The sequence below is a fragment of the Mastigoproctus giganteus genome, chromosome 5 (genome assembly GCF_048544385.1).
Source record: "Mastigoproctus giganteus isolate SK-2022 chromosome 5, ASM4854438v1, whole genome shotgun sequence".
NCBI classification, from domain to species: domain Eukaryota; kingdom Metazoa; phylum Arthropoda; class Arachnida; order Uropygi; family Thelyphonidae; genus Mastigoproctus; species Mastigoproctus giganteus.
In genome coordinates, this window is record NC_143579.1 from 48,094,286 (window position 1) to 48,121,500 (window position 27,215).

Below are 27,215 nucleotides of genomic sequence, written 5' to 3' on the forward strand. Positions count from 1 at the left end.
CTGTGTCCGAGCTATAACTGAAGTCTTGTCTAAATGATCCTGCAGTGCTTCTTTAACCAGTGCCTCCATTAACTTTCCTGGAACAGAAGTTAAGCTCACAGGTCTATAATTACTTGTCAGCCTTTGATCCTCCTTTGTGAATTGGGTCACATTTGCACATCTCCAGTCTATGGGTACCTCCCCTGAGTCTAAGGAAGCTCTCATAATTATGGCTAAGGGTTTGCTTACTTCCTTTGCTGCCTCCTTTAATATAACTGGATAGATCCCATCCACCACGGGTGCCTTTCTTGTGTTTATCTTCAACAGTTTCTCCTCCACTTTACTCCCAGTTATTTCAAGATTCTGTAGCTTACTGCTAGAGTTGAATACACCTCTGGCATTCCCCTCGCTGAATAACTCCTCATGTGTGAATGTCGATGCAAAATATTCATTCAGTTTGTTAGCTACCTGAGCAGGATCATCAACAGTTGACCCATCAATATCAAGTGGACCTATCTGATTCATCCCCTTCCTTCTAGAGTTTACATAAGTAAAGAACTCTTTGCTGTTTTTCTTTGCATCCCTTGCCAAGGATTTCTCGTAATCTGCCTTTGCCTGCCTAACCTCCTTTGTAACTTGGTTGCATATCAACTTGTATCTATCATAGGCTTCTGTGTCATGTGTTAATTTGTAAGTATCCCATGCATTTTTCTTCTCTGCCATATGCCTCATTAGTTCATCTGACATCCATTTTGGCCTAAACCTTGAACAATATTTCTTAGTTGGTATGTAAAGCCTAGTAGCTTCCAAGATTAATTCTTTGAATGCTTCCCATTTTGAATTTGCTGTTGGTAACATCATCAGTTGGTCCCACTGTATAGAATTTAAATACTGTCTCAGTCCATCGTAGTCGCCTTTACGGAAGCAATAACCCTTCCCTTTACCCCTAATGGTAGTTACCTCTTTGAGTAAATCCCACTTCAGCACACTCTGATCACTGCCACCTAGTGGTTCATTTATCTGCAAATTCTTAATGCATGAAGAATCACTACTGATAATCAAATCAAGAGTATTACTCTCTCTAGTTGCCTCCCGAACATGCTGATGTAGAAAACAATCATCCAATAAATCCACAAAAGCCCTGCTAGTGTGTGAGTGACCAGCCCCCAAATTCCAGTCAATATCTGGGAAATTAAAATCTCCCATTATAAGACTCTCTGATTTACTGGCCCACTCTATTTCCCTGTACAGTTTCTTATTATACTCATCAGAGTCATTAGGCCTATAGCACACTCCTACTCTCAATTTTGATCTCCCAATGCTTATGTCACACCAAACTGACTCAACACTGCACTGTCCAGCGATGTCGACTGACTTCACTTCCTTGGTTTTTATGTGTTTCTTAACTAATAGCATAACCCCTCCCCCCCTTCCTATTCTGTCTATCCTTTCTGTAGACGTTGTACTCCCCAAATTGCAGTTCTGCATCCCTTATATCTGTGTGACACCACGTCTCTTATATCCCAACAATATCTGCCTTTGATGTTTTGAGCAATACCTCAAATTCATCAAATTTATTTACTAAACTCCTAGCATTGGTGTACACACAAGTATACCTGCACCTGTTTCTATTCTTACATACTTATCTTACATACTGATATAATTATATATGTGTAACACATTTTTTGTAAATGCATTGATATTGCATGATTAGAATATAATGTGTAGAAGCAAAATAAAAGAGAGAGATAGCAGCAAGTATAAAAAAAAAAAGGAAAGAAACTGGTGTTTTTATTGAAAAATGTACTTATATTTGAAAAGTCATAAGTTCTAATAAAGACTATTTATATGACGGAAGGATACACACTGTTGAAGGCACAATATACTGATACCTCATAGACTGAAGTTTAATTATTGATTTACAAAACTAAAATTTATAATGTACTATGTAATTTTTCACTGTTATTATTTAAAATGGCTAGCTTTTGTCTTAATATAGCTCAAGCAACTTAAGCTGCTTGGGCTAGTTGGAATCATATAAGCTATTTATCAGAAAAGTAGTGACTGTTTTCTCCCCAACATACTTCAGATTAGTAAGACTGGATTGTCTCTCGTCTTGTAGGTGATCTCTTCAAGCACAGATCATAACTTGCACTCAAGAAGATTAAGAGAATTAAGACCAATCAGAGGGTAATATGACATCTGATACATTTGCTTCTAGTCACTGCTGCATGGTCTATGCTGTATTAGCCATGGCTGAGTCCTGCTGAAGCTCCAGTTTTCTCCATTGAACATAGTGTTGTTTTATGGCTTCACAACTGGCTGCACCACAGTGTCTTGATAAACTTAGCAGAAGTTTTTATCCCTTTTCTCAGGAATGAAGCATTCTTATGACATCATAGCTGATGTCCCATCCGACCATAACAGGCACTGGTTGGTGGGTCATTTGAATCTTTGCAGCTACTGTTTGAGCAGTGCTTAGCATCAAGAGCATAGGCTTGGCTATTGAAGACAGCTTTTGATTTCAGCACACTGCTTCTTAAGCTGTGCAGGTCAAAAAACATCATTACATCATTAACCTTTTTTGTTTTTAGGTTACCTCATAGAACGTGACTGATTGTGCAGAAATATTCAGCTCTTCCATCACATTAAATGCTCCTTTTCAAATCTGGTGAGTATGGGCTTAGCACACCCAGGGTCCTGAGCTGGATATCATCGCTCTTCTCTTCTTAGTCATTCCCGTCTACTTCCGACTCTTGTTCTCTCTCTCTCAGCGTAACTCAGAATTTTTTTTTTTTTTTTTGGATGGTGCAGCAAAAGCCTCAGGCTTCCTTGCACCATTTGGCTAATAATAATAATAATAAAATGAAAGAATGAATGTTGTTAAACAAAGGGACTATCTTGTGTCATTCCATTTGCTTAACAGCATTAGTAGTAATTTTTGTGGGAATGGGTTGGCTATAAGTAGATATTTAGTATACGTGCAGATTTACACACACACACACACACACACACACACACCCACACCAAGAGTTAAATAATGCAAAGTTCTACGAAACATTAAAACAAGTATCAGTAAAACAATATCAAATTTGCTAATACTGATATTGATTTACTGTTGTTTTAACATTTCATAAAACTTTACGTTATCTGTTTGCATTACTGAGGATGTCGATTTAGTTCTACATCAGGTGCCCAATTTTCAGATACACCACAGCCTAATAGTGACTAGTACCCAAATCACTGGGGCATTGATTCCTCAAGGTGCTAAAAGTGTTCTGCCAGTATCCAACATTGACCAGTATTAAGTACAGGTCAATGTTGCAAAAAAGTCGTGAGTCAGGGTTAAATTTGAAAGTGTCTGCAATTCTGCCCAGACACGATAGGAGGGAATACATGATGAGAGCCTTGTCAATCAATTCGGCCCTGGAAGGAATGTTCAAGGCTCAAGGGGTAGAATTTTTTTCAGCATGGTCTGTGCTTGTTAACAGGATAGACTGCTTCTACAGGGATGGGATACAATTAAATAGAAAGGGTGCAAGAATATTTGCTAATGCTATCGAGGCAGTGTTATGTGGGTCAGAAAACTGCTAGCTTGGTGGGATTCACAGACTAAAAGTTTAAAAGTAGCCGCAGGCAGAGGTGAAGGTGATTCTTGCACAACTTCTATTACAATAAGTAGTGGCCTGGAGCGAGGGGTGCTGGGGGTTTCAGGGACGGATGGGTCATCGTGAAACAGGTGGGTATATGGGATGTGTTAGGGTAACTAATAATAAGGATACGTACATGTATACTTGCATGTATACCAATACTAGAAGTATAGTAAATAAATTTGAATTTGAAGTGTTGGTCAAGACATCAAAGGCGGATATTGTTGAGATAGCAGAGACGTGGTGTCACACAGATATAAGGAATGCAGAACTGGAATTTGGGAAGTACAATGTGTACAGAAAGGATAGACAGGATAGGAAGGGAGGAGGTGTTATGCTGTTAATTAAGAAAAACAAAATCAAAAGAAGTGCATCCAGTTGATATAGATGAACAGTGCACTGTTGAGTCAGTTTGGTGTGACATAAGCACTGCAAAAGCAAAAATAAGAGTAGGAGTGTGTTATAGGCCTAATGACTTGAATGAGTACAATGAACAATTGTACAGAGAAATAGAGTGGGCTAGTAAATCAGAATGTCTTATAATGGGGGATTTTAACTTCCCAGATATATAGGTATTTTGCTAGCAGGGAAAAGGAGGTGATTGTCCCTCTGTATAAGGCAATGGTCAGACCACGCCTTGAGTACTGCGTACAGGTCTGGAGGCCTCATTTTAGGAAGGATGTAGATTTGCTTGAGTACAGAGAAGGGCAACAAGATTAGTGAGGGGAATGAAGGGATCCTCTTATCAAGAGAGGCTTAAGTTCTGCAAATTGCAGTGGCTGGAGACTAGGCACCTGCGCAGTGATCTGATTGGGATACAATCAGATCACCGCGCAGTATAAGGCCTTGAATGGGTTGAGCACGCTGAATTCTGTTGGGATCCTTCCACTTATTCAGATTATGAACCTAAGGGGGGCATAAATTCAAATTAAGAAAAGACAGATGTAGGATAGATGTACGGAAATTTGTCTTTAGCCAGCTGGTGGTTAATTGCTGGAACAAACTTCCATCTGTCATTGTGGAAGTTAATAGGTTAAATAAATTTAAGGAGGAACTGGACAGGCATTTGGAGGGAATGGCGTGATATATATTTTTTTGGCTGATGCTGCATAAGCTCATACACTTGCTTTCTTGCATCACATGCCACTACTACTATTCTAGCCTCTTCAGAGCATGGTTGCTTTGTCACATCCTGCAAATACCTCAGATTGGATAGCAGTGGATCCCTTCCACAAACAACTGGTTTTATCTCATATGCACATGTTACACTGGATTGTGATTAGCTGACGATGTTACCAAACAGGCCAGTGAAGTTTCGTTAAATCGCTCTTATGCTCTTGGAACTATTACTGAATTACATGTGCTTTGTGACATGCTGAAATATTCTGCTGGGAATAGCCATTACAAATGAACAAACTGTAAGCATGAAAGGATAGTCATCGACCACATTCAGGTATGCTCTGACATTCAGACATTACTCTACTAGTATCAGTAGAAATAATGTGTGCCACAAAAGTACTCCCTACGTTATCATACAATTGCACTTCCTCTGGCATAAAGGGTCTGTTAGTTTATGCTGCCATCACCATCACTAGCCTTGCCAATTATATGAAACAACTACAGTACTTAGACAGAAAATGAGGAATCAGCACAGTGGTCCAAAAATGGTCTTCACAAGAGCTTTTTGGTATAAATGATGTATAATCCTAGCAAATAGCACTCAAGGAATGTGTATAGCATAATTTGTGGCATTGGTGAATAATTTGTATAATTTGTGGCATTGGTGAATCTGGAGAAATTCTACAAGCTGCAGCAAATGCAGCCAGTGAATATGGCCTTTATGGTATTCCTCATATGAAAACAGGAAGGATAAAGATGCAACAGTTAGCACAGTTCTGACCAAAAGATAAAACTTGACAGGGATTATTGATTTCTGTCTAATTTGAATTTCCACTGGAAATAGACAAGTATAACAAGTATTTTGATTAGGACATTCTGCAGTCTACACCAATTGTAGAATCAAAATTTAGAACAAATCACATGAAAGTTTACATCCAGAATGTGTTACCTCTACATTTCAGGGACAGCCAAATGGTACTCCAAACCATTACAGATTTAGAGTGCCATTTGTTGGGAAGAGTAATGTGCAATAGTACCTCTTTGTCATTGTGTTACTTCCCAAACTTACCTGGAAATCTTATCACCATAAGCACACTATAATTATAAGGAGTTATCATTTAATTCATGGACTGATGCAAGATCTTATCTTAATTGTCATCATCTGAATCTTCTGTGGATTTCTCCTTTTAGAAATACTCTCCCTCGAATTTTACACACTTTTACCACCGCCATATCCTCACATTAAATGCTTCTTGCAAGGCATTTTTTGGAAGACTGTGAAGTGCAGTCTTGTTGGACACGAAATACTTGCCTTTCAGAGCTTTCTTCAGACATGGAAACAGGAAGAAATCACACAGGGCTAAGTGCGGTGAATAAGGGGGATGTGGCAGAAAATTGCCACCTATGGCAGTGATCACTGACTGCACAATATTAGCCATATGGGGACTGACATTGTCTTGATAGAGAAACCACTTCACAGCAAAAAGTTCTTGACGTTTCTCACAAATGGCACAACAAGTTTGCCCTTAGAACCTCAGAACATGCTTATTTATTCATAGTTGTTCCACAAGGCAAAAAATGTGTAACAAGAATGCCTTTTATGTCAAAAAACATAAGAACCATTTGTTTGCAACTTAATTTCTTAGGTCTTGGTGAATCCGAATGCACTTGACTGTTGTCTCTGGATCATAGTGAAAAATCCAAGTTTCATCAAATCACTATTCGATTTAAGAAGTTTTGACCCTGTGTTTCAAAACTATCAAGCATTTCTTTGCACAAGTCTACTCTTTGCTGTTTTTGTTCTGGAGTTAAATTGCATGGAATCTAGTGGGCACAGATTCATGACATTTTCAGGTGATCTTTCACAATATTGTGAGCACTACCCTATGAAATTGACATTCTAACACTAATTCATGAAGTGTAATTTACCCTGTCTTTGTCCAAGATTTCCTGGGCTTTTGCGATTTACTCAGGAGTTGTTGAGGAGGAAGGCTGACCAGGTCTTGGGTCATCTGCAACAGATTCACGGCCTTCACTGAATTGCTTGTGCCATTTAAATATGGCCACCTTACCAAGACACTCAATACCACACGCTTCATTCATCTCTTTAACTGTTTCTGATGCATGTAAGCCCCATCTGACACAATAACGAATCACATATCGCTGTTCAATCTGTATGTCTGACATGATACTTGCTTCAAAACGATCTTTGGTGGCATGTAGCTAAAAAAGCTCTTCACGCAATGCTTGCTCAACAAGTACTGGCATGGGTACATAGTCTTCTCAATAGCAATCAGGGAGAGCGCCTGTAGTGGCAGTTATGGAAAGTCCACGCAGTAAACATAAAACCTTGCACCAGTCAGTGAATTAAATGTTCACCCCTCCTACATGCCTCTCCTTCATGTGGTGGAGTGGAATCTTCCAGGAAAAAATACAACTATCCAGTAATTCAAAATTTTCTTGAATTGCTTGAAGAGAATGACATTAAACTCCAGCAACTCTGCATTACCTCTTCTGGAGACTACATACCTGTGAGGTGATCTAATTGAGGAGTTTAAGGCTTTGAGTGGATTGGACAAGCTCAAGCTTCTGATGGGAGTCTTCTTCTTGCTGAAACTATGGGAAGGTTTTTTTTTTTTTTTTGTTAATGCTGTATAAGCTTGCATGATGCCACTACTAATACTAATATGGTAACAATTGTCAAAACTCAGTAGACAGGCACATTATAAGCTGCTATTCTTCCTCCCCCCCCCCAGGCACATTAGAACTGGGATTCAGATCAGATGACCCTTTTGCGCTCCTCAAATGTCTAGTATTAGGTTCCTATGCCCACTATATCTGTAGTTGCTTATTTTCAGCTGATAAGTCTGAGGTTGTCTTCCTCTGTAATCCCTCCGTCTGTGCCATGGCTCTTTGCACACTATTATTGTACCACTTTAGAATTCACTGATTGACATCTGTCTGTTAGACCGAACAGTTATTTTCTATATTTGTTGGCTTCTGATATTAGCAAGCTTGCTCTTGTTGTAGGACTGTCATTGGCTGGTTGGCTTATTTCTCTGTGTGTGTGTGCTGTGTTGTGTTGTGTGTGAACACCCCAATAGTGTGGCAGTTGATCACTGGCTGCTCAATACTTGTAGCAATTGTAGATTGATTTCTTTTTTTATTAATGTGAATTTTAGAGATGATTTCTTTTGCTAAAAAAGCTTGACCATATTAGCCATTGTTTAAAAGTATTTTATAAATGTCCTTTTTTAATACAGAAAATATCATCTTGCATAGTAATTAGATAATTTTGAATATTTATTAATTTCAGAGTTTTTCAATTGTTGAGCATTTAATCACGTGGTGTTACGTGCTTTTTTGTGTATTTCTAGTTTCGAGACAGGATTTTCTGGTTTCCTCACAACTTGGACTTCAGAGGAAGAGTTTATCCAACTCCTCCACATTTCAATCATCTAGGTATGAGATGCCTGTTCCATAGTTATCAATATAAAAATAAAGAGTAAGCATTCTTTAACAGTGCAGTGCAACCTTGATATAATTTGCCTCTTCATGTTGTGGTTTCAAATATACCGGAGGTATGAACATGTTCTTCAAAATAAATATTGGGGGGAAAAAAATGTAGTAATGTTCAAAGAACTAACGGTTTCATACTGGAAACTGGAAAAAGTGAATACTTTATCTATTGTACCTCCTATTGCCTTATTTTCGAGAGGGAAAATTAGTTAAAAATTGGCTGTATATTCGCTTCAATATATTCGGTATTCAGTTGCAGAGTAATTTTTGTAAACAACAGACTCATCAAAGAGTAATTACTGTAGACAACCGGTTTCTCCCCTCAGCTAGAGATGCAATAAAAGCGTATATCAGTGGAACACTAATTACAAACAGCTATCTTTGTAGGGGAGTACGGCTACCGTTTGTCAAGCACATAAATTCACTTTTAATAAAATAATAAATAAAATCCAAACTGCGTTTCAGGATAAAGCACAATGCGATGTCTTTTACTTAGACATCAAAGGTGCTTTCAACAACATCGATCACAAGAAAGCCATTGAAATACTGAAAAATCATTTCCTCATTGACACAATGGTTATATCCTATCTACAGTACAGCCTAAATCATAGAAATCTCATCTTCCCCACTAATACTGATAATATTCTCATACAACCACAACAGGCATTCCTCAAGGAGGTGTTCTCTCCAGTGTTATATTTTCAGCATCTCTACAACCACTTCTACAAGAAAATCCAAATCTGCTGGCTTATGCCGATGATTTGAAGTCGTTTATTTTTTCCAAATCCTGTGATGACATTTCCAAGGTTACCCATGATGCGAATTTACAGTTGTGCGGAATCATCAAAGTATCTGAAGAATCTCAATCTGACTATAAATACAAACAAATCTGCTCAAATAACTTATTCCTTACAGAAACAACCAAACCACATAGAAATTAAAATTGCAAATGTTTCAATTCCCAATGTATACGCTCACAAAGACCTAGGAGTTGTTTTTGACAAAAATCTTACATTTAATTCTCACTATGTATATGTTGCCAAAAAAATTCAAAAATCAAAATGGCTGATCAAGGAAGAAACAGCGGCGATCCAAGATAGAAAAACAGTCATAAACCATGTTCAGAGATGCATTTTTCCCATTCCACCTTATGCCTCCGAAATCTGGTCTGGTCTGGTGCTCCTCAAGTTACCGTCAAAAAATGCCTTGCCCTAGAGTATTGGGTTCTTAGATGACTGAACAATAAACTTCGTTTTTCCCGTACAATATCCAGGCAACAGCTTTATAAAAACTTAAAAACAAAGCCTCTGCTACAGATGACCAACGAGTCTGGAGTCATGCTTCTTGCAAAGTTAATTACTTCTGCAACCAATTCACCAAACCTAGCCAACATAAATAAATTTGATGAATTTGAGGTATTGCTCAAAGCACCAAAGGCGGATATTGTTGGGATATCAGAGACGTGGTGTCACACAGATATAAGGAATGCAGAACTGGAATTTGGGGAGTATAATGTCTACAGAAAGGATAGACAGGATAGGAAGGGAGGAGGGGTTATGCTATTAGTTAAGAAACACATAAAATCCAAGGAAGTGAAGCCAGTCGAAATCGCTGGACAGTGCACTGTCGAGTCAGTTTGGTGTGACATAAGCATTGGGAGATCAAAATTGAGAGTAGGAGTGTGCTATAGGCCTAATGACTCTGATGAGTATAATAAGAAACTGTACAGGGAAATAGAGTGGGCCAGTAAATCAGAGAGTCTTATAATGGGGAATTTTAATTTCCCAGATATTGACTGGAATTTGTGGGTTGGTCACTCACACACTAGCAAGGCTTTTGTGGATTTATTGGATGATTGTTTTTTACATCAGCATGTTCGGGAGGCAACTAGAGAGAGTAATACTCTTGATTTGATTATCAGTAGTGATTCTTCATGCATTTAAGAATCTGCAGATGAAGGAACCACTAGGTGGCAGTGATCAGAGTGTGCTGAAGTGGGATTTACTCAAAGAGGTAACTACCATCAGGGGTAAAGGGAAGGATTATTGCTTTTGTAAAGGCGACTACGATGGTCTGAGACAGTATTTAAATTCTATACAGTGGGACCAACTGAAGATGTTACCAACAACAAATTCAAAATGGGAAACATTCAAAGAACTTATCTTGGAAACTACTAGGCTTTACATACAAACTAAGAAATATTGTTCAAGGTTTAGGCCTAAATGGATGTCAGATGAACTAATGAGACATATGACAGAGAAGAAAAATGCATGGGATACATAAATTTACACGTGACACAGAAGCCTATGACAGATACAAATTGATCTGTAACCAAGTTACAAAGGAGGTTAGGCAGGCAAAGGCAGATTACGAGAAATTTTTGGCAAGGGATGCAAAGAAAAACAGCAAAGATTTCTTTACTTATGTAAACTCTAGAAGGAAGGGGATGAATCAGATTGATCCACTTGATATTGATGGTTCAACTGTTGATGATTCTACTCAGGTATCTAACAAACTAAATGAATATTTTGCATCTACATTCACACATGAGGAGTTATTCAGTAAGGGGAATGCCAGAGGTGAAGTAAACTGTGGCAGTGAGCTAGATGATTTTGTAATAACTGAGAGGAAACAGGAGGAGAAATTGTTGAAGATAAACACAAGAAAGGCACCTGGTGGATGGGATCTATCCAGTTATATTAGAGGAGGCAGCAAAGGAAGTAAGCAAACCCTTAGCCATAATTATGAGAGCTTCCTTGGACTCAGGGGAGGTACCCACAGACTGGAGATGTGCAAATGTGACCCCAATTCACAAAGGAGGATCAAAGGCTGACACAAGTAATTATAGACCTGTGAGTTTAACTTCTGTTCCAGGAAAATTAACTTCTGTTCCAGGGGAAGTCTTGCCTGACCAATTTGATTTGATACTATGATGCAGTCACAAAAGAACTGGATGCAGGGAATAACTTTGATATTAAATACTTAGGGTAGCTAAGAATAGAAACAGGTGCAGGTATACTTGCGTGTACACCAATGCTAGGAGTTTAGTAAATAAATTTGATGAATTTGAGGTATTGCTCAAAACATCGAAGGCAGATATTGTTGGGATATCAGAGACGTGGTGTCACACAGATATAAGGGATGCAGAAATGCAATTTGGGGAGTACAACGTCTACAGAAAGGATAGACAGGATAGGAAGGGGGGAGGGGTTTATGCTATTAGTTAAGAAACACATATTAAAGGAGGCAGCAAAGGAAGTAAGCAAACCCTTAGCCATAATTATGAGAGCTTCCTTGGACTCAGGGGAGGTACCCATAGACTGGAAATGTGCAAATGTGACCCCAATTCACAAAGGAGGATCAAAGGCTGACACAAGTAATTATAGACCTGTGAGCTTAACTTCTGTTCCAGGAAAATTAATGGAGGCACTGGTTAAAGAAGCACTGCAGGATCATTTAGACAAGACTTCAGTTATAGCTCAGACACAGCATGGTTTTGTTAAGAGGAAGTCTTGCCTGACCAACTTGATTGGATACTATGATGTAGTCACAAAAGAACTGGATGCAGGGAATAACTTTGATATTATATACTTGGATCTTAGAAAGGCTTTTGATACTGTTGCACATGGAAGACTGCTACACAAATTGGAGCAGTGTGACATTGGAGGCAAATTGCTGCTATGGATAAAGGGGTGGTTGAGGGGGAGAAGACAGAGAGTGGTAATCAATGGACACTGCTCATCGTGGACTGATGTTATTAGTGGAGTCCCTCAGGGCTCAGTGTTGGGTCCATTATTGTTTTCTGTATTTATAAATGATATTGATGATGGTATATAGGGCTTAATGTCCAAGTTTGCAGACGATACAAAGGTTGGCAGGGTTGTCAAGGACACTACTGACACTATGCTGCTGCAACAGGATCTGAATAGGTTGAGCAGATGGACTTGAGAGGTGGCAAATGAAGTTTAACATTGACAAATGTAAAGTACTACACATGGGAAACAGCAACCCCAGAGCAACGTATCAACTCTGTGGTACTACACTGACAGTGGTAGAGAATGAAAGGGACTTGGGGGTGGTTGTGCAGGCAGATATGAAGTTCTCTGAGCAGTGCAGACGGGCTGCAAGAGTAGCTCATGGAGTATTATCAATGATATACAGGAATTTTTCCAGCAGGGATAAGGAGGTGATTATTCCATTGTATAAGGCGATGGTCAGGCCACACCTAGAGTACTGTATACAGGTCTGGAGGCCTCATTTCATGAAGTTTAACATTGTCAAATGTAAAGTACTACATATGGGAAACAGCAACCCCAGAGCAACGTATCAACTCTGTGGTACTACACTGACACTGGTAGAGAATGAAAAGGACCTGGGGGTAATTGTGCAGGCAGATATGAAGTTCTCTGAGCAGTGCAGACGGGCTGCAAGAGTAGCTCATGGTGTCTTGTCAGTGATATACAGGAATTTTTCTAGCAGTGACATTGGAGGCAAATTGCTGCTATGGATAAAGGGGTGGTTGAGGGGGAGAAGACAGAGAGTGGTAATCAATGGACACTGCTCATCGTGGACTGATGTTATTAGTGGAGTCCCTCAGGGCTCAGTGTTGGGTCCATTATTGTTTTCTGTATTTATAAATGATATTGATGATGGTATATCGGGCTTAATGTCCAAGTTTGCAGACGATACAAAGGTTGGCAGGGTTGTCAAGGACACTACTGACACTATGCTGCTGCAACAGGATCTGAATAGGTTGAGCAGATGGACTTGAGAGGTGGCAAATGAAGTTTAACATTGACAAATGTAAAGTACTACACATGGGAAACAGCAACCCCAGAGCAACGTATCAACTCTGTGGTACTACACTGACAGTGGTAGAGAATGAAAGGGACTTGGGGGTGGTTGTGCAGGCAGATATGAAGTTCTCTGAGCAGTGCAGACGGGCTGCAAGAGTAGCTCATGGAGTATTATCAATGATATACAGGAATTTTTCCAGCAGGGATAAGGAGGTGATTATTCCATTGTATAAGGCGATGGTCAGGCCACACCTAGAGTACTGTATACAGGTCTGGAGGCCTCATTTCAAGAAGGATGTAGAGCTGCTGGAATGAGTACAGAGAAGGGCAACAAGATTAGTGAATGGAACAAAGAGGTGCTCTTACGAAGAAAGGCTTAAGTTTTGCAAATTACAGTGTCTGGAGACTAGGCACCAGCGAGGTTTAAGCATGCTCAATGCTGATGGGATTCTTCCTCTAGCTCAGAAAAATCACCTGAGAGGGCATAAATTCAAATTGAGGAAAGACAGATGTAGGATAGATGTGTGGAAATTTGCCTTTAGCCAGCGGGTGGTTGGTTGGTGGAACAGACTTCCATCCCTTGTGGTGGAGATTGATAGCCTAAATAAGTTTAAGGCTCAGTTGGACAGGTATTTTGAACAAACAGAGGGGTGAAGTGGAAGTGGGTTTTTTTTTTTTTTTTTTTTTTTTGGCTGATGCTGCATAAGCTTGTTTTCTTGCATCAAATGCCTCTACTAATGCTAATGCTAACTTGGATCTTAGAAAGGCTTTTGATACTGTTGCACATGGAAGACTGCTGCACAAATTGGAGCAATGTGGCATTGGAGGCAAATTGCTGCTATGGATAAAGGGATGGTTGAGGGGGAGAAGACAGAGAGTGGTAATCAATGGACACTGCTCATCGTGGGCTAATGTTATTAGTGGAGTCTCTCAGGGTTCAGTGTTGGGTCCATTATTGTTTTCTGTATTTATAAATGATATTGATGATGGTATATCAAGCTTAATGTCCAAGTTTGCAGACGATACAAAGGTTGGCAGGGTTGTCAAGGACACTACTGACACTATGCTGCTGCTGCTGCAACAGGATCTGGAAAGGTTGAGCAGATGGGCTGAGAGGTGGCAAATGAAGTTTAACATTGTCAAATGTAAAGTACTACATATGGGAAACAGCAACCCCAGAGCAACGTATCAACTCTGTGGTACTACACTGACACTGGTAGAGAATGAAAAGGACCTGGGGGTAATTGTGCAGGCAGATATGAAGTTCTCTGAGCAGTGCAGACGGGCTGCAAGAGTAGCTCATGGTGTCTTGTCAGTGATATACAGGAATTTTTCTAGCAGGGATAAGGAGGTGATTATTCCCTTGTATAAGGCAATGGTCAGGCCACACCTTGAGTACTGTATACACGTCTGGAGGCCTCATTTCAAAGGGCGCCTCCGTAGCCAGGTGGGAAGGAGCAGCAGTGCGTAGCACATGCTTCTTGATTAGACCGGGGTTCGAGCCCGTCACCACCAAATACGGAGTATGCGGAAAGGTCAAGGAATGACCACCGCATATCCCGGAGCAATATGGCCTTAGTTGCTAATGCTCCTAAAAACCAAATAACAAATAACAAACAAGCCTCATTTCAAGAAGGATGTAGAGCTGCTGGTACAGAGAAGGGCAACAAGATTAGTGAATGGAACAAAGGGGTACTTTTACGAAGGAAGGCTTAAGTTTTGCAAATTACAGTGTCTGGAGACTAAGCACCAGTGAGGTGATCTGATAGAGGCGTATAAAGCCTTGAATGGTTTGAGCATGCTCATTGCTGATGGGATTCTTCTGCTTGCTCAAAATAATCACCTGAGAGGGCATCAAATCAAATTGGGGAAAGACAGATGTGTGGAAATTTGCCTTTAGCCAGCGGGTAGTTGGTGGAACAGACTTCCATCCCGTGGAAGTTGATAGCCTAAATAAATTTAAGGCTCAGCTGGACAGGTATTTCGAACGAAAGGAGGTGTGAAGTGGAAGTGGGTTTTTTTTTTTTTTTTTTTTTTTTTGGCTGATGCTGCATAAGCTTGCTTTCTTGCATCATATGCCTCTGCTAATGCTAATAGCTCCCACCAACAGAGAAAACTCAAGAAACCAACAACAATTCAAATCCAAACTCTTCAGACTAAAACAAATGGACAGGATGTTCCCCAATGCATCCCTTCACCTCATAAATTATCACAACATTGATTGTAAGAGGTTGCTCAACTCTGAAGCCTACAGGAATTTCGTTTCCAAACAAATTATGAGAAATACAAACGACTGCCTGCCTGCAACCCAGTAACTACATCCGAGAGCCAAATGTGATGTTCTGCAATATATATTTTTGTTCATTATAATTCATATTCATTGTTAATGTATATATAGAATATCCAATGTATTTTTTTATATATATATTTGTCTCCTTTGTACTGAATTTATGCCCCTAGCCCTGTGCTGTGATGGGCTTGCTGTAGTTCCAATAAATGAAAATTTATTTATTATTATTACATTAGTTACAAAGTAAATTTTTGTAAACAGTGCATGACATCCTTTCTTCAACAAGAAGTTACACTTAGGATAGCAAAAAGAGAAAAATCACATGATTTAACTTCCGCACTATGATAGGCAGGACAATTTGGTTTTCATTTATTTTCCTCAAAACATGGTAAATTCTATTGCATGAGAAATAAATACATGGCAGAATTAGTAAGTCAGTATGACTGAAATAATGCTCACTAAAATAAAAAAATTATACATTTGAAGAAAGTTAACAATTATCGAAAGAGATACAAGAGTGGCAAAACAAAACAAAATATATTTCACAATTGTAGAATTTCAGAAGGAATGATCGTGGTTGGATGAAAGAGGAAGAAAAATTGCATTCATTCATGGACTGTAGAAGATGATGTAGCTATCCAAAGAAAGAAAACTAGACTTTGTGTAAACAGTGAAGTGACCAATGCTTATACTAGTGGTTTCTACAGAAGTGTAGTGAGAGAGTGCCGATAAATGGGATAATTTTGAAAGCACAGGCACCTTAAATTCATAAGCTACTTGGTAGAGTTTTTGATGACACATTTAAAGCTTCTGAAGGGTGGCTTTGGAAATAGAAGGCTCCCAGTGGGACACCCCAGGTTAGTCTTGTATGCAAATCTGCATTTGGTGACATTACAGCAGCAGAAGAATTTTCTGAATTTCTGCATAATATGATTCAAGATGGCGAATTCACAGATGAACATTTGTACAACTGTGACGTAACAGCACTGTACTGTAAACTTCTCCCTGACAAGTCACTGGATATTAAAAAGCCACCCAATGAAAACTAACAAAGAGAGAATTACTGTGTTCAAACAAGACAGGAAATCACAAGCTAAAGCTATTATGGACTGGTAAAAGTCAAAGTCCCTGGTGTTTTAAGCACATCAACATGAAATCTCTACCTTTATTTATAAAAATAGCTCCAACGCTTAGATGACAAGTGATATTTACGCCTCATGATTTGAAAGTGAGTTTGTAGCATCCGTGAGACACCATCTGCTTTCTAAAAAAATCGAAGTCTCTGTTATTGTTGGATCATTGCTCAGCCCATCCTTTGACTGATGTCCTGAAATTGAAAGATGGCAAGATCAGAGTTGTGTTTCTACCAAGGAACACAACTGCACTAATTCAGCCCATGGATCAGAGCATTATTTGAGTCTTCAAAGCCTACTGTTGCATTGAGCTACCTGCTGGTATTGTGAACTCAGAAATTCAAGTTCTAGAATTTCTGAAAACATTAACACAGATAGACATTGCATACACCATTAGATTAGTGTGGGAGAAAGTAAGCTCAACAGCAATTGAAAACTGCTGAAAACAAGAAGCAAGGGCTGCTTGTAACATATTTGGTGGCGGTCTTGGAGAAATGACCTGGCTGCTTGGATGGATTGATGTGAATGAAGAAGCTCCAGTTGCATTACCTGAGCAAAGAAGTAGTCATAGCCTTTGTTAACAGTGGGAAGACAATCAACAAACAGGTCAGTGACATAGGAAATGACTCAGAAGGTAATGTGGATGTTAAAGTTGTAAAGAAAAAGCATCAGAAATTAACAAAGTGCTTGCAAACATTAATGAGGTGATGATGTGGTTAGAATGTCAGAGTTCATAATGAACATCTTCGTTTATTGCATCTGACCACTATTAAGAATTATGTACTGAAAAAAAGCTCTGTCATCAGTTTTAGTAAACTAAATTGCATGACTGTTTCAGAATGGATGTGTAAAATATAAGTCCATAATAGCACTGTGTGCTAGTAGAATATAAAGGGAATGATATAATCTTTAGTACTTTATCTCTTTTAGTCTGTATACTCATAAAACGTTAGTAAATAAAGTATTTATTTACTAAGTAAAGCATATTTATGTTAAAAAAACTGGGGTAAAATGATAAAATTTTTTCAGCTATAATGTGCTTCGCTTATAATGCAGGTATTATAGTTGTTATCTCACATCCACATTATACTGAGGTTTGCACTGTATTTATAAGAAATAATAAATTCATCTTTTTACAGCCTGACATGCCGTCAGTCACATTACCTCTCTGAGGCCACATTGAAATCTTTAGTAATGGGTATAATCAAGAGATTATAATCAATTTGATTATGGTTCCATTGTTTCCCAGTTCTTCTTCCATCCCTTTAAAAGATATTTATAACATTAATTTCATTATTTTGTTGGGCCCTATGGAGGTTTTAGATCCAATTCCAATCCTCCCCCCCCCCCCACAGAAACATGATAAATCTGGAACAGCAGCTTTGATCTTTTAAAAATTTCAGCATCTGGTTAGAATATTCTTCTGAATCTCTGTTCCAAATATATGATTTCAGTAGATTAATCCATATGCCCTGTTCACTCCCTTCCAAAAAAAAAAAAAAAAAAAAAATCTACACAAATTACAGCTGCCCATCCACAAATGGTATTAGTATTGTAATGGTAAAATTGTGCAAACATGTGGACTTAAAAAGAAGAAAATTCTCAATCACTCATACTTTCCCAATTACCAAAAAATTGGTTATCCAATTCCACATTGAACTTGACCAAACTGTGCCAAATTTCTCTCACTATAGCAGACAGTTTTTATTCCAGTGATTTGTAATGTTGCCTAAAGGTAAAGTTAATGAGGCTTGCCATTCGAAGTTCTCTAAAATTTTTTATTTGTAACCCCTAGTTCTTGTTTTCTCCTACCACTGAAAATATACCTCCCTCATTCATTTTATATACTTCAGTCAGTCCCCTCATTCACCCCCCATATAGTTACCAACCTTTGCAATCCACACCTTTAAACCATTTTTTATATGGGTATCAAATAGCACTTCTCACCAATCTCATTGCCCTTCACAGAACACTTTTTAGAGGCTCTCTGGTCTTAGTTGTCCACCATGTCTTTCACATCCTGCCTTACATGGTGAACATTTCCTGAATACCAGTGCTTTTTTTGTAAAAAAATAAATTGAAAATTAAAAGGATACGAAAAGTACTCTACAAATTTTTTTTCCTGATATTGTTACTTTAGTAGTACCGGTAATCTTTTTAGAATAAGAATAACAAATTAAGTATATTAACACAGTTTATTAAGCATAAATTTATTATTCAAATATATAATAAAGAGTTCTTCTTCTTATATAAAAAATAAGTACAATGTGAGTAAAATAAGTAAAAAATAATAACGTAAGTAAAAATAATTTCATAATAAAGTTTTTGTAGAATATTCCAAATTTTTATTAAGTTCTCATCCAGCACCCTATGTCAGGGGGTCGGCAACCTTTTTTGAGTGAAGAGCCATTTTTGATCTAATTAAAAAAAGAGAGAGAGAATCAGAAGAGCTGCACCTCAGCTCAATCTGGGAGGGGGAGGGGAAGAGTTTTTTAAGTAATGGAATAGAGTGAGAAGGTGTTTATTAAAAAATATATTTTTTTTTGAAATATTATTTATTAATACTGAAAAAACGTAACAACCATCCAATTAGGTACAAACTGTGACTTTTGTGACTTTTGCTGATGAACTTCTTGAGTGAGTCTCTCAACATCATGCGAGTATGTAGTAATTAAACATGCTGAACTTTAAACATGCCCGCATTGTTCAGACGACGGTTTCTTGATATTATTTTTAATATAGTTAATGTTCAAAAATATTTGCTCGCAGAAATAAGTTGAACCAAAAACTGAGAGAAGTCCAAACGCAAATATTTTCAAATTTATATATGGGTCCGGTAAGCTACTGCACGCATCGAACACAATTCGGTCTGCATTTTAAACTCATCTATCGCCGTCCATTTGTGTAGAATTGCAAGGGCAGCCTTTTGCCTCTCTAAATCCTCAATTTCAGTTTTAAGGCATTTTAATCTTGCACTCCACATGTCCTTGATTTTTAAGTCCTCTTAACTCCATTTCAGATTGTGCTTCATGTGAGCTGTAAAATTAAAGAACCGCAGTTACGTGTTAAAAGAGCTGCAGCTCGCCAGCCGCAGGTTGCCAACTCCTGTCCTATACCGACTTCTTTTCTTCCTCTCTGTGTGTCGGTTGCTGAATGACGTTTCCGAAGCAGCCACGAATCAACATATTTTGCTGGATCGAAGCGGGTCAGTGGCGGGCCTACAATTTTTAGAAACAGTAGTGAAAAAACTGTTTTGTCATCAACGAAACGCTGGTTGGGCTGGCGATCAGATTAATTTCTGAAAATTGTCGTTCACATTCACTTAATGAAATTGGTATCATACTCAGAGCGTTCATCAAATTCTTCAATTCTTCCGAAACCTTCTTATCAATTAGATATCCCCGTAATCCACGAATTGCATCTCTTTCATTTAACTGTAACCTAATTGACAATTTTCTAACTTCGCTTGGACCAATAATTCATGTTTAAAAGGATTAATACCTTCGTTGTCCTCGTTTTCCATCTCTCGTCATCAGTATTGTCACTAGTACTTAAATTTGAATTTTTTCTTTTCTTTTGAAACTGTCCAAAATGTCGATGTCATTTGGATATACAGGTACTGTGAACATGTAAACAGAGATAGGGAAAATTTACGGAAAAATGTGGATAACGCGCTTCCACGAAACAACAGATGATTATTTGTCGGGGTAAAAGAAAATCACTTTTCTAATTCTAGAACGGGGCACTTACAGTTGATTCACAGAGGTGTCCAACCTATGGTCAGCAAGGAAGGTGAACTACAACAGCATTTTAAATTTTGTTAATTATCAAAAAAAAAAAAATCTCATTAAATGTTTCAGTAAATGTAATTGTGTATTGTACTTAATAAAATTTTCGGATATTTTCAATTTTACTTTAACAAGCTATGGAAAATGTAACACACTAAAGAAATCTAACTTTGAATTTTTTTGAATATGGCCACTGTCCGGGAAAAGGTTAGCACCAATGCAGTTGAAGGTGGGCCAGAGCCCATTGGGAATACACCGTGCTCTGCTCACTCTTGACTAGCGCCACAGAGTAGTAACATATCTTACTTATCTTTCATATCTTATTTCTCTGTGACTACCGCAACTCCTCCATATGTGGGACAGGTGGTCGGATAGATTTTACTGGGTACCACTAAGTTGTAGAATGCTTTAACTCTCTTAATTTGCACAGCAGGACTAATTGCCTAAATTGCCTGAAGGCCAGAAATGCAAACAGTGTGCACTGAGTTAATTTTCTCCTAATCCCCTCGCTATATGAAAATTTTCTTCACTCAACGGAAATTATTTTAAATGTAACTTCCAAGGGAAAGTCAAAATAATTCACTATAAAAGGACTTTGTTAAACAGAGGTCTGACTGAGTAATTTAGAATTATAAAAATGGTTATAAAATTTTATAAAGAAATATCTTAACAATAGACAGTAAAAAATGCAAATTTAGTTAAATAATTTTAAGCTTATTTGAATAGTAGGTAAAAATATGAAAAAAATTTACGGAATATTACAAATTTCGAAGTGCACTGCATCCAAATGTCACACGTCACTGTTAATAAAGGTGCCGGTACGCCGTACCATTGTGTACTGTCCCAAAAAAAAAAGCACTGCTGAATACAATGTAAAAATTTTTAATTCCTGAGGATTTAATAATCATCACACTGCATATGTTACCTAACTTGTTTTTAGGTACGATTGCTTATGCATAAAGCATCTATATTTTTTTACCATGTCTGTCCATCTGCTTGTAGCAGTTTTGCTGCCATTGGGCAGATTTTGATGAAATTGTATATTTGGGTCTTTTAGAAAGATTCATTGAGTCATCCAAATTTAATTAAAATTGTACTAACAGATGTGTTTAAATACTTCTTGGTAAATACTTCCTGAGTTCAATATACAAGTTTGTAACTCCTGTCATTTGATAATTTGATGCACCTGAAATGTAAATCACTGCATGCATTACTTAACTTATTTAATGCTGATTTCAAATATGGGAGAAAATTTTCCAGCACTCACAGTTTATATTATTTAAATTAGAAGTAATGATATTAATGTAACTTTGGGGGTGGGGGGGATTATTCATTTGAAATAGAAGGTAAATATATCTATGTAGAAAATGGTTGTCATCTTTTTTCTATTAACCATTTAGATTATTCAAGCAATTCGGTTGGCACTGTAATTGTATTCCCTGCCTTTTATTTTCTCCTGATATTCAACATCTTTTAACCACCTTTGTTTCTAAAGTGAACAATTTCTAAAGACATTTTTCTTATTCTTTACTGTATACCTATACTAGTTTATGCTATTACCTTCCATTTTCTACTTACCAAATTTATTTTTTGCTAGGACCTTCAATTTAAAGGTGTGTTTTACATTCCTAACACACTTGAGTAATTACTATTATTAGTAGGTGACCACCTGCTCTCATCACTGTTTTGCAGATAGCTGCCACACTTCTATTTTTCATATTTTCTTACCATAACTTGGCCTTCTGTAATCCTCCCTACATTATCCTACATAATCAGTCCAAACTAGAGTTTGAACAGGCTAAAAGTAGAAAACTTGCTTCTTGCCCTAATGGTAGCCGAGCATTCTAGTCTCTTGCCAAAGCTATTGGCCGCAACTTTTGCCCATCTCTGCTCCCACCTCTGTCCAAACTAGATGGTTCTGTTGTCACTTCAGCCAAGGATAAAGCTAACCTGCTAGCATCCCATTTTTCTTCCAGCTCATGTATTAATGATTTTGGTAAAACACCTCCCACCATTCCCAACACGCTCCATTCAATGCCTCCTGTGGTCTTCCGTCAAAAGGATATCAGAAGGATTTTGATGAATCTTGATGCTAAGAAAGCTCCAGGTCCTGATGGTATTTCTCCACTTGTTCTCAAAACCTGTGCTCCTGAACTTACTCCTATTCTTTGCCGCCTTTTTTCACTTTCTTATTCCAAAGGTGTTTTTCCTTCTGCTTGGAAATTTGCTCATACCCAGCCAGTTCCTAAAAAGGGTGACAAATCCCTCCCATCCAATTATTGTCCCATTGCAATTACTTCTACTCTTTCTAAAGTAATGGAGAAATCAATCAACCGCCAACTCTTAAACTACCTAGAAACCTTCCGCCTGATCAACGATCGCCAGTATGGATTCCGTCAGTGTCGATCCACTGGTGATATTCTGCCTTATGTTACCCATTTATGGACTAATTCAATGGAAAGGTTCGGTGAAACACAAGTAGTTGCTCTTGACATGTCAAAGGCTTTTGATCATGTTTGGCATAAAGGTCTTCTAAACAAGCTTCCATCTTATGGTTTGCCAACTGTTTTTAGTAATTGGTTATCCAGTTTTCTCTGTGATCGCTCACTGAGGGTGATGGTAGATGGCTCTCTGTCTTCTAACTTCTCCACTAATGCTGGTGGCCCCCAAGGTTCAGTTCTTTCCCCCACTCTTTTCCTCTTGTATATTAATGACCTTCTTCCATTGACTGGAAATCCTATCCATAGTTTTGCCGATTATAACACATTGCATTCCACTTTCCATTTTGAGAAACCTTGTCCTGCCGAATCAGCTTCAACTTCTCGAAAAGCTGCTACCAATTCCTTAAATGCCGATCTTCAGGTAATGCTCCAGTGGGGCAAAGACAACTTAGTTGATTTCAACCCTTCTAAAACTCAGTCTTGTCTTATATCTCACAAAAAGGATTCTTGCTCCTATGCTTATCTTTAGTGACACTCCGATTTCTAGGCAAAATGATATATCTCTTTTGGGGATTACCCTGACTTCTAATCTCTCTCTCTCTTGGCACAAGCACATTACAAATATTGCTTCCTCTGCATCTAAAAAACTTGGTTTTCTCTTTCGCTCTCAGCGTTACTTTTCTTCCAAACAGCTGCTCACTCTGTATAAATCGCAAATCCACTCTGCCATGGAATATTGTTCCCACAACTGGGGTAGTGTCTCCAAAACCTCTCTCAGGCTTCTTGATTCCATTCAGAAGAGGGCAGTTAGGTTAATTAATGATTCATCTCTAATAGAGTCTCTCCACTCGCTTTCTCATAGACATACTGTTTCTGCTGCATGCCTCTTCAACAGATACTTCCATGGGCACTGTTCTTCTGAATTGGCTTCTATAATTTCCGCTCTCTCTTTCAAAACAGTCCGAACACGTGCCGCCACCAGCCAACATCCATTTACTGTCCAACTTCAAACCCACAGAACCAACTTTTCATCTTCCTCATTTATTCATTCAACTGCCGTTTTCTGGAACAAACTTCCTTCATACGTATTTTCTGAAAATTACAATCTACAGAAGTTCAAGTCCAATGTCAACAAATAGCTTCTTTCGTCTTCTCAACCTCCAACCCAAGCACAATACTAAGTACTATAGGTTCTAATACCTCTCGTGTTTTGGATTCACATAAAAAAAAAATAAAAAAATATTTTAACAGTACATTTTTATGTTGCTACAATTTTATAAAAACATGGCATATGTTAATATACCCGACATACTTTAATTCATCTCTTTGTCCATTCAATAATCATCATACATAATATCTGGACAACTCTGCAAACTACTGCTTTATACAAAATTATGTCCTTTATTTTACCAGTCATTGATTTATCTATTTTTAGCTTTTTATTCAATATTAGTCTGGAGGTTTGAAACACTTTGTTGTCCCAGATAGATAAATTTGACTGTAGGCCTGATGAAGTAGTTTACTCCCACTTGCCTAATCCATATGCCCTAATCTCAGAAGCGCTAATGGTCACTTACCCTAATCACACATGCCCTAATGAATGCTTGCCATAATCGCATATGTCCTGATCACACATGCCCTAATGAACGCTTACCCTAATCACACATGCCCTAATGAATGCTTGCCATATTAGTGATTAGATAATTAGATAAAATGTTCTAATAATAATAATAAACCAAGAAAGCGTGTAATATAAAAGCATACTTAAACTAAACTTAAGTGTTTAAATTTTATTCTTATAGCTTTTTATTGTACAATAAATAAGTTAAAGTTTCTATTAAAATTGTTTTTATCGTTATTTATTTTTACAGTCAAAAACCATAAAACATTTTTGGCCTCTTACTTTTCATTTTTATCAAGCAATTATTATTCACAATATAAATACAAAAGCCGATGTTGTATTTATATGTATGTGCAAGACAAATGTTTATATTCAGTGTATAGGGAAGGGAACCATGGAAAAATTGAGGAAAGCCTGTAAGGTGAAGGAGATAACCTGAAATAAATTGATTAACATAAAAATAGAAATAATAATGAAGGTAACAATGTTACTTAAAGTAGTGGGTCCTAAAACTTTACTACTTCTTATAGGATTGGCAGCGAAAACCATAGGAGCCACAATGATAAGCGGCACCTCCGTAGCCGGGTGGGAAGGAGCACATGCTTCTTGATTAGACCGGAGTTCGAGCCCATCACCACCAAATACGGAGGATGCGGAAAGGTCAAGGAATGACCACTGCATATCCCGGAGCAATATGGCCTTAGTTGCTAATGCTCCTAAAAACCAAATAACAAACAAACAAAAAATTTAACATTATTCATACAGAATTTTCATCTATTAAAAAGACACATTGAGAGAAGAAAAAGTTTGGAAGAAAAGAAAAGGTTGAAAAAAAATTTATTTGATATTCAGTTTTGGATATGATGTAAACTTTAAATACATTCATGTGAAAATCATTTAGAAATAAAATAATGGGACTTTTTTATAATCATCAGTGGAACCCAATCTTGTAACATTTGCTGCATATACAGATATTTATTTATTTGTAGGAAGTGATATGGTGCGTGGCATTCTTTTATTTGCTCAAGGGAAACCTCTAGGTGTCAAAGGTTTAGATTGGTTGAAGATACATCTAGTGAATTTAACTAGTTTAAAGAAGAGGTAAGACTTGTTTTATATAGCAGCCATAAAAGAAGAGTTTTCAGTGATGTAATTGTTTTTTTGAATGTAGATATCACTCAGTGATAATTTTTATATATATACACGAGATATTTATTTTTATATCAAACTATAAAGCTTAAGAAAAAGGTGTAACCATAACCTACAAAGGGCCCTAACCATCTCAATATATAGCTGCCATACTAATTCCAATATTAACAAAATAAACAATCAGTATTACCATGATGTCATTACTGAATAAGGCCTACATCGAAAGGCACGTCAGTGGGGGGCTAGTGCCTCTCAATATATGTAATCAATAACAAAATGAGCTATCCGTTTCTGCTAGTTATATGCCAGCCTCACCATATTCATATGTACTAAATATAGTATACATAATAGCTTTAAGATTAAGTTTAAATTTAAGTAGCTAAATGAGTTAATGCAATCAAAATAAATATGAAACTCGTAATAAAAATTAGAACAGCAGACTGGCAAAATATAACTGCTAGCCCTACAGATAGCCAAACTCTTAAACATCAATGGAATATTTACACGAGTATTTCTGTTTCCGTAGCAAAAGGGAAAGGAGGAAAGAATAGTGAGGGCACAGGCCCAAAAAATTGGCGAAAGGAATAGGCAACAAGTATAGCAATAGTACCTCAATCTCCCTCGAATTACTCTAATAGATTTTGAGGCATAAGACATAAGAGTTAGATAGCATAAAGATAAAAGTAGAGGTAAAGACAGCAAACTACTTCGGAAAATTACTGGGAATATAAATCCCCAGTAATCCCTTAGCAGGGCTCCTGGTAATTCTTTGTGTAAAGAAACTTGTACTAATCCATTTAAGATTAAAGGATACTAATATATAATTAATGTTAAAGTTAAAATTAAATGCCAATAATAATAGAAGAGCTAGCCAAAATTATAGACTTACAGAACAAAGCAATATTAACCAATACATCTGAACAAAGCAAAATTTTACCGATACTTTGGAGCAGAGCAAACAAAACGTGGATAGCCCCAAGCTGCTGCACGAAGTGAAAGAAAGTTCAAAGCTCCCTCTACGGCAGGGGTGGGCAACAGCCGGCCCACGGGCCACATCCGGCCCGCAGCGATGTTGAATCCAGCCCCCTCGGTAAATGCATAAATATAGAAAATCCATACCTGACTACACTCGCCGTAAACGTTCGGCTTAATTCGGTTCAATCGGGAATCGCGGCCAGTACAACAGTGATTCTACGCAGCATCAAAGAGTTATTTCCTAATTATTATTGTAGCATCGATCGAATGAAGTTCCTTTGGGTTTGACTTCTTATTGAAAAAAATAATATTGGTGCGAGACATTTTATGTTTTATGCCTTTTCTAATTATTACAATTTTTAATTTAATATAATTTATAGCCCATAAAATGAGCCAATTAAAAAAAAAAGAAAAATTGATGCCGAATGCCGCATTTTCAATGATAATTTGACATTCAGATATTTAATTGCAAATATAGACGATAAAGCTGTTCGTTTGGTTTGTAACGAAACTATTTCTGTTTTTAAAGAATATAATCTAAAAAGGCATTTTTCAAAAAAAAACATTTCGTAAAATATAAGCTATTTTCACCGGAACAAATTAAAATTGAAGCAGAAAATTTAAAATGTGGTTTGCGTAAGCAACAAAATACTTTGAAAATTTTGTAATTTTTCAAAGTATTTTGAAAAATTTTAGACGTAGTGTCCCAAAACAGATAGAGCTCTGACAAATTTAAATATTGTATTTACTTTTTT

General features: G+C 37.5%; 1 protein-coding gene across 1 annotated transcript in view; it reads left to right on the forward strand.

The window, feature by feature from the left end:
- PolrMT (mitochondrial RNA polymerase) overlaps positions 1-27,215 on the forward strand; it is a 395,821-nt gene that overhangs the window by 274,779 nt on the left and 93,827 nt on the right. Inside the window, exons 20-21 of the mRNA XM_090374544.1 lie at positions 8,126-8,210; positions 25,326-25,437. Of these exons, the coding sequence (XP_090230670.1) occupies positions 8,126-8,210; positions 25,326-25,437 (197 nt within the window). The remainder of the gene's footprint in view (positions 1-8,125; positions 8,211-25,325; positions 25,438-27,215) is intronic.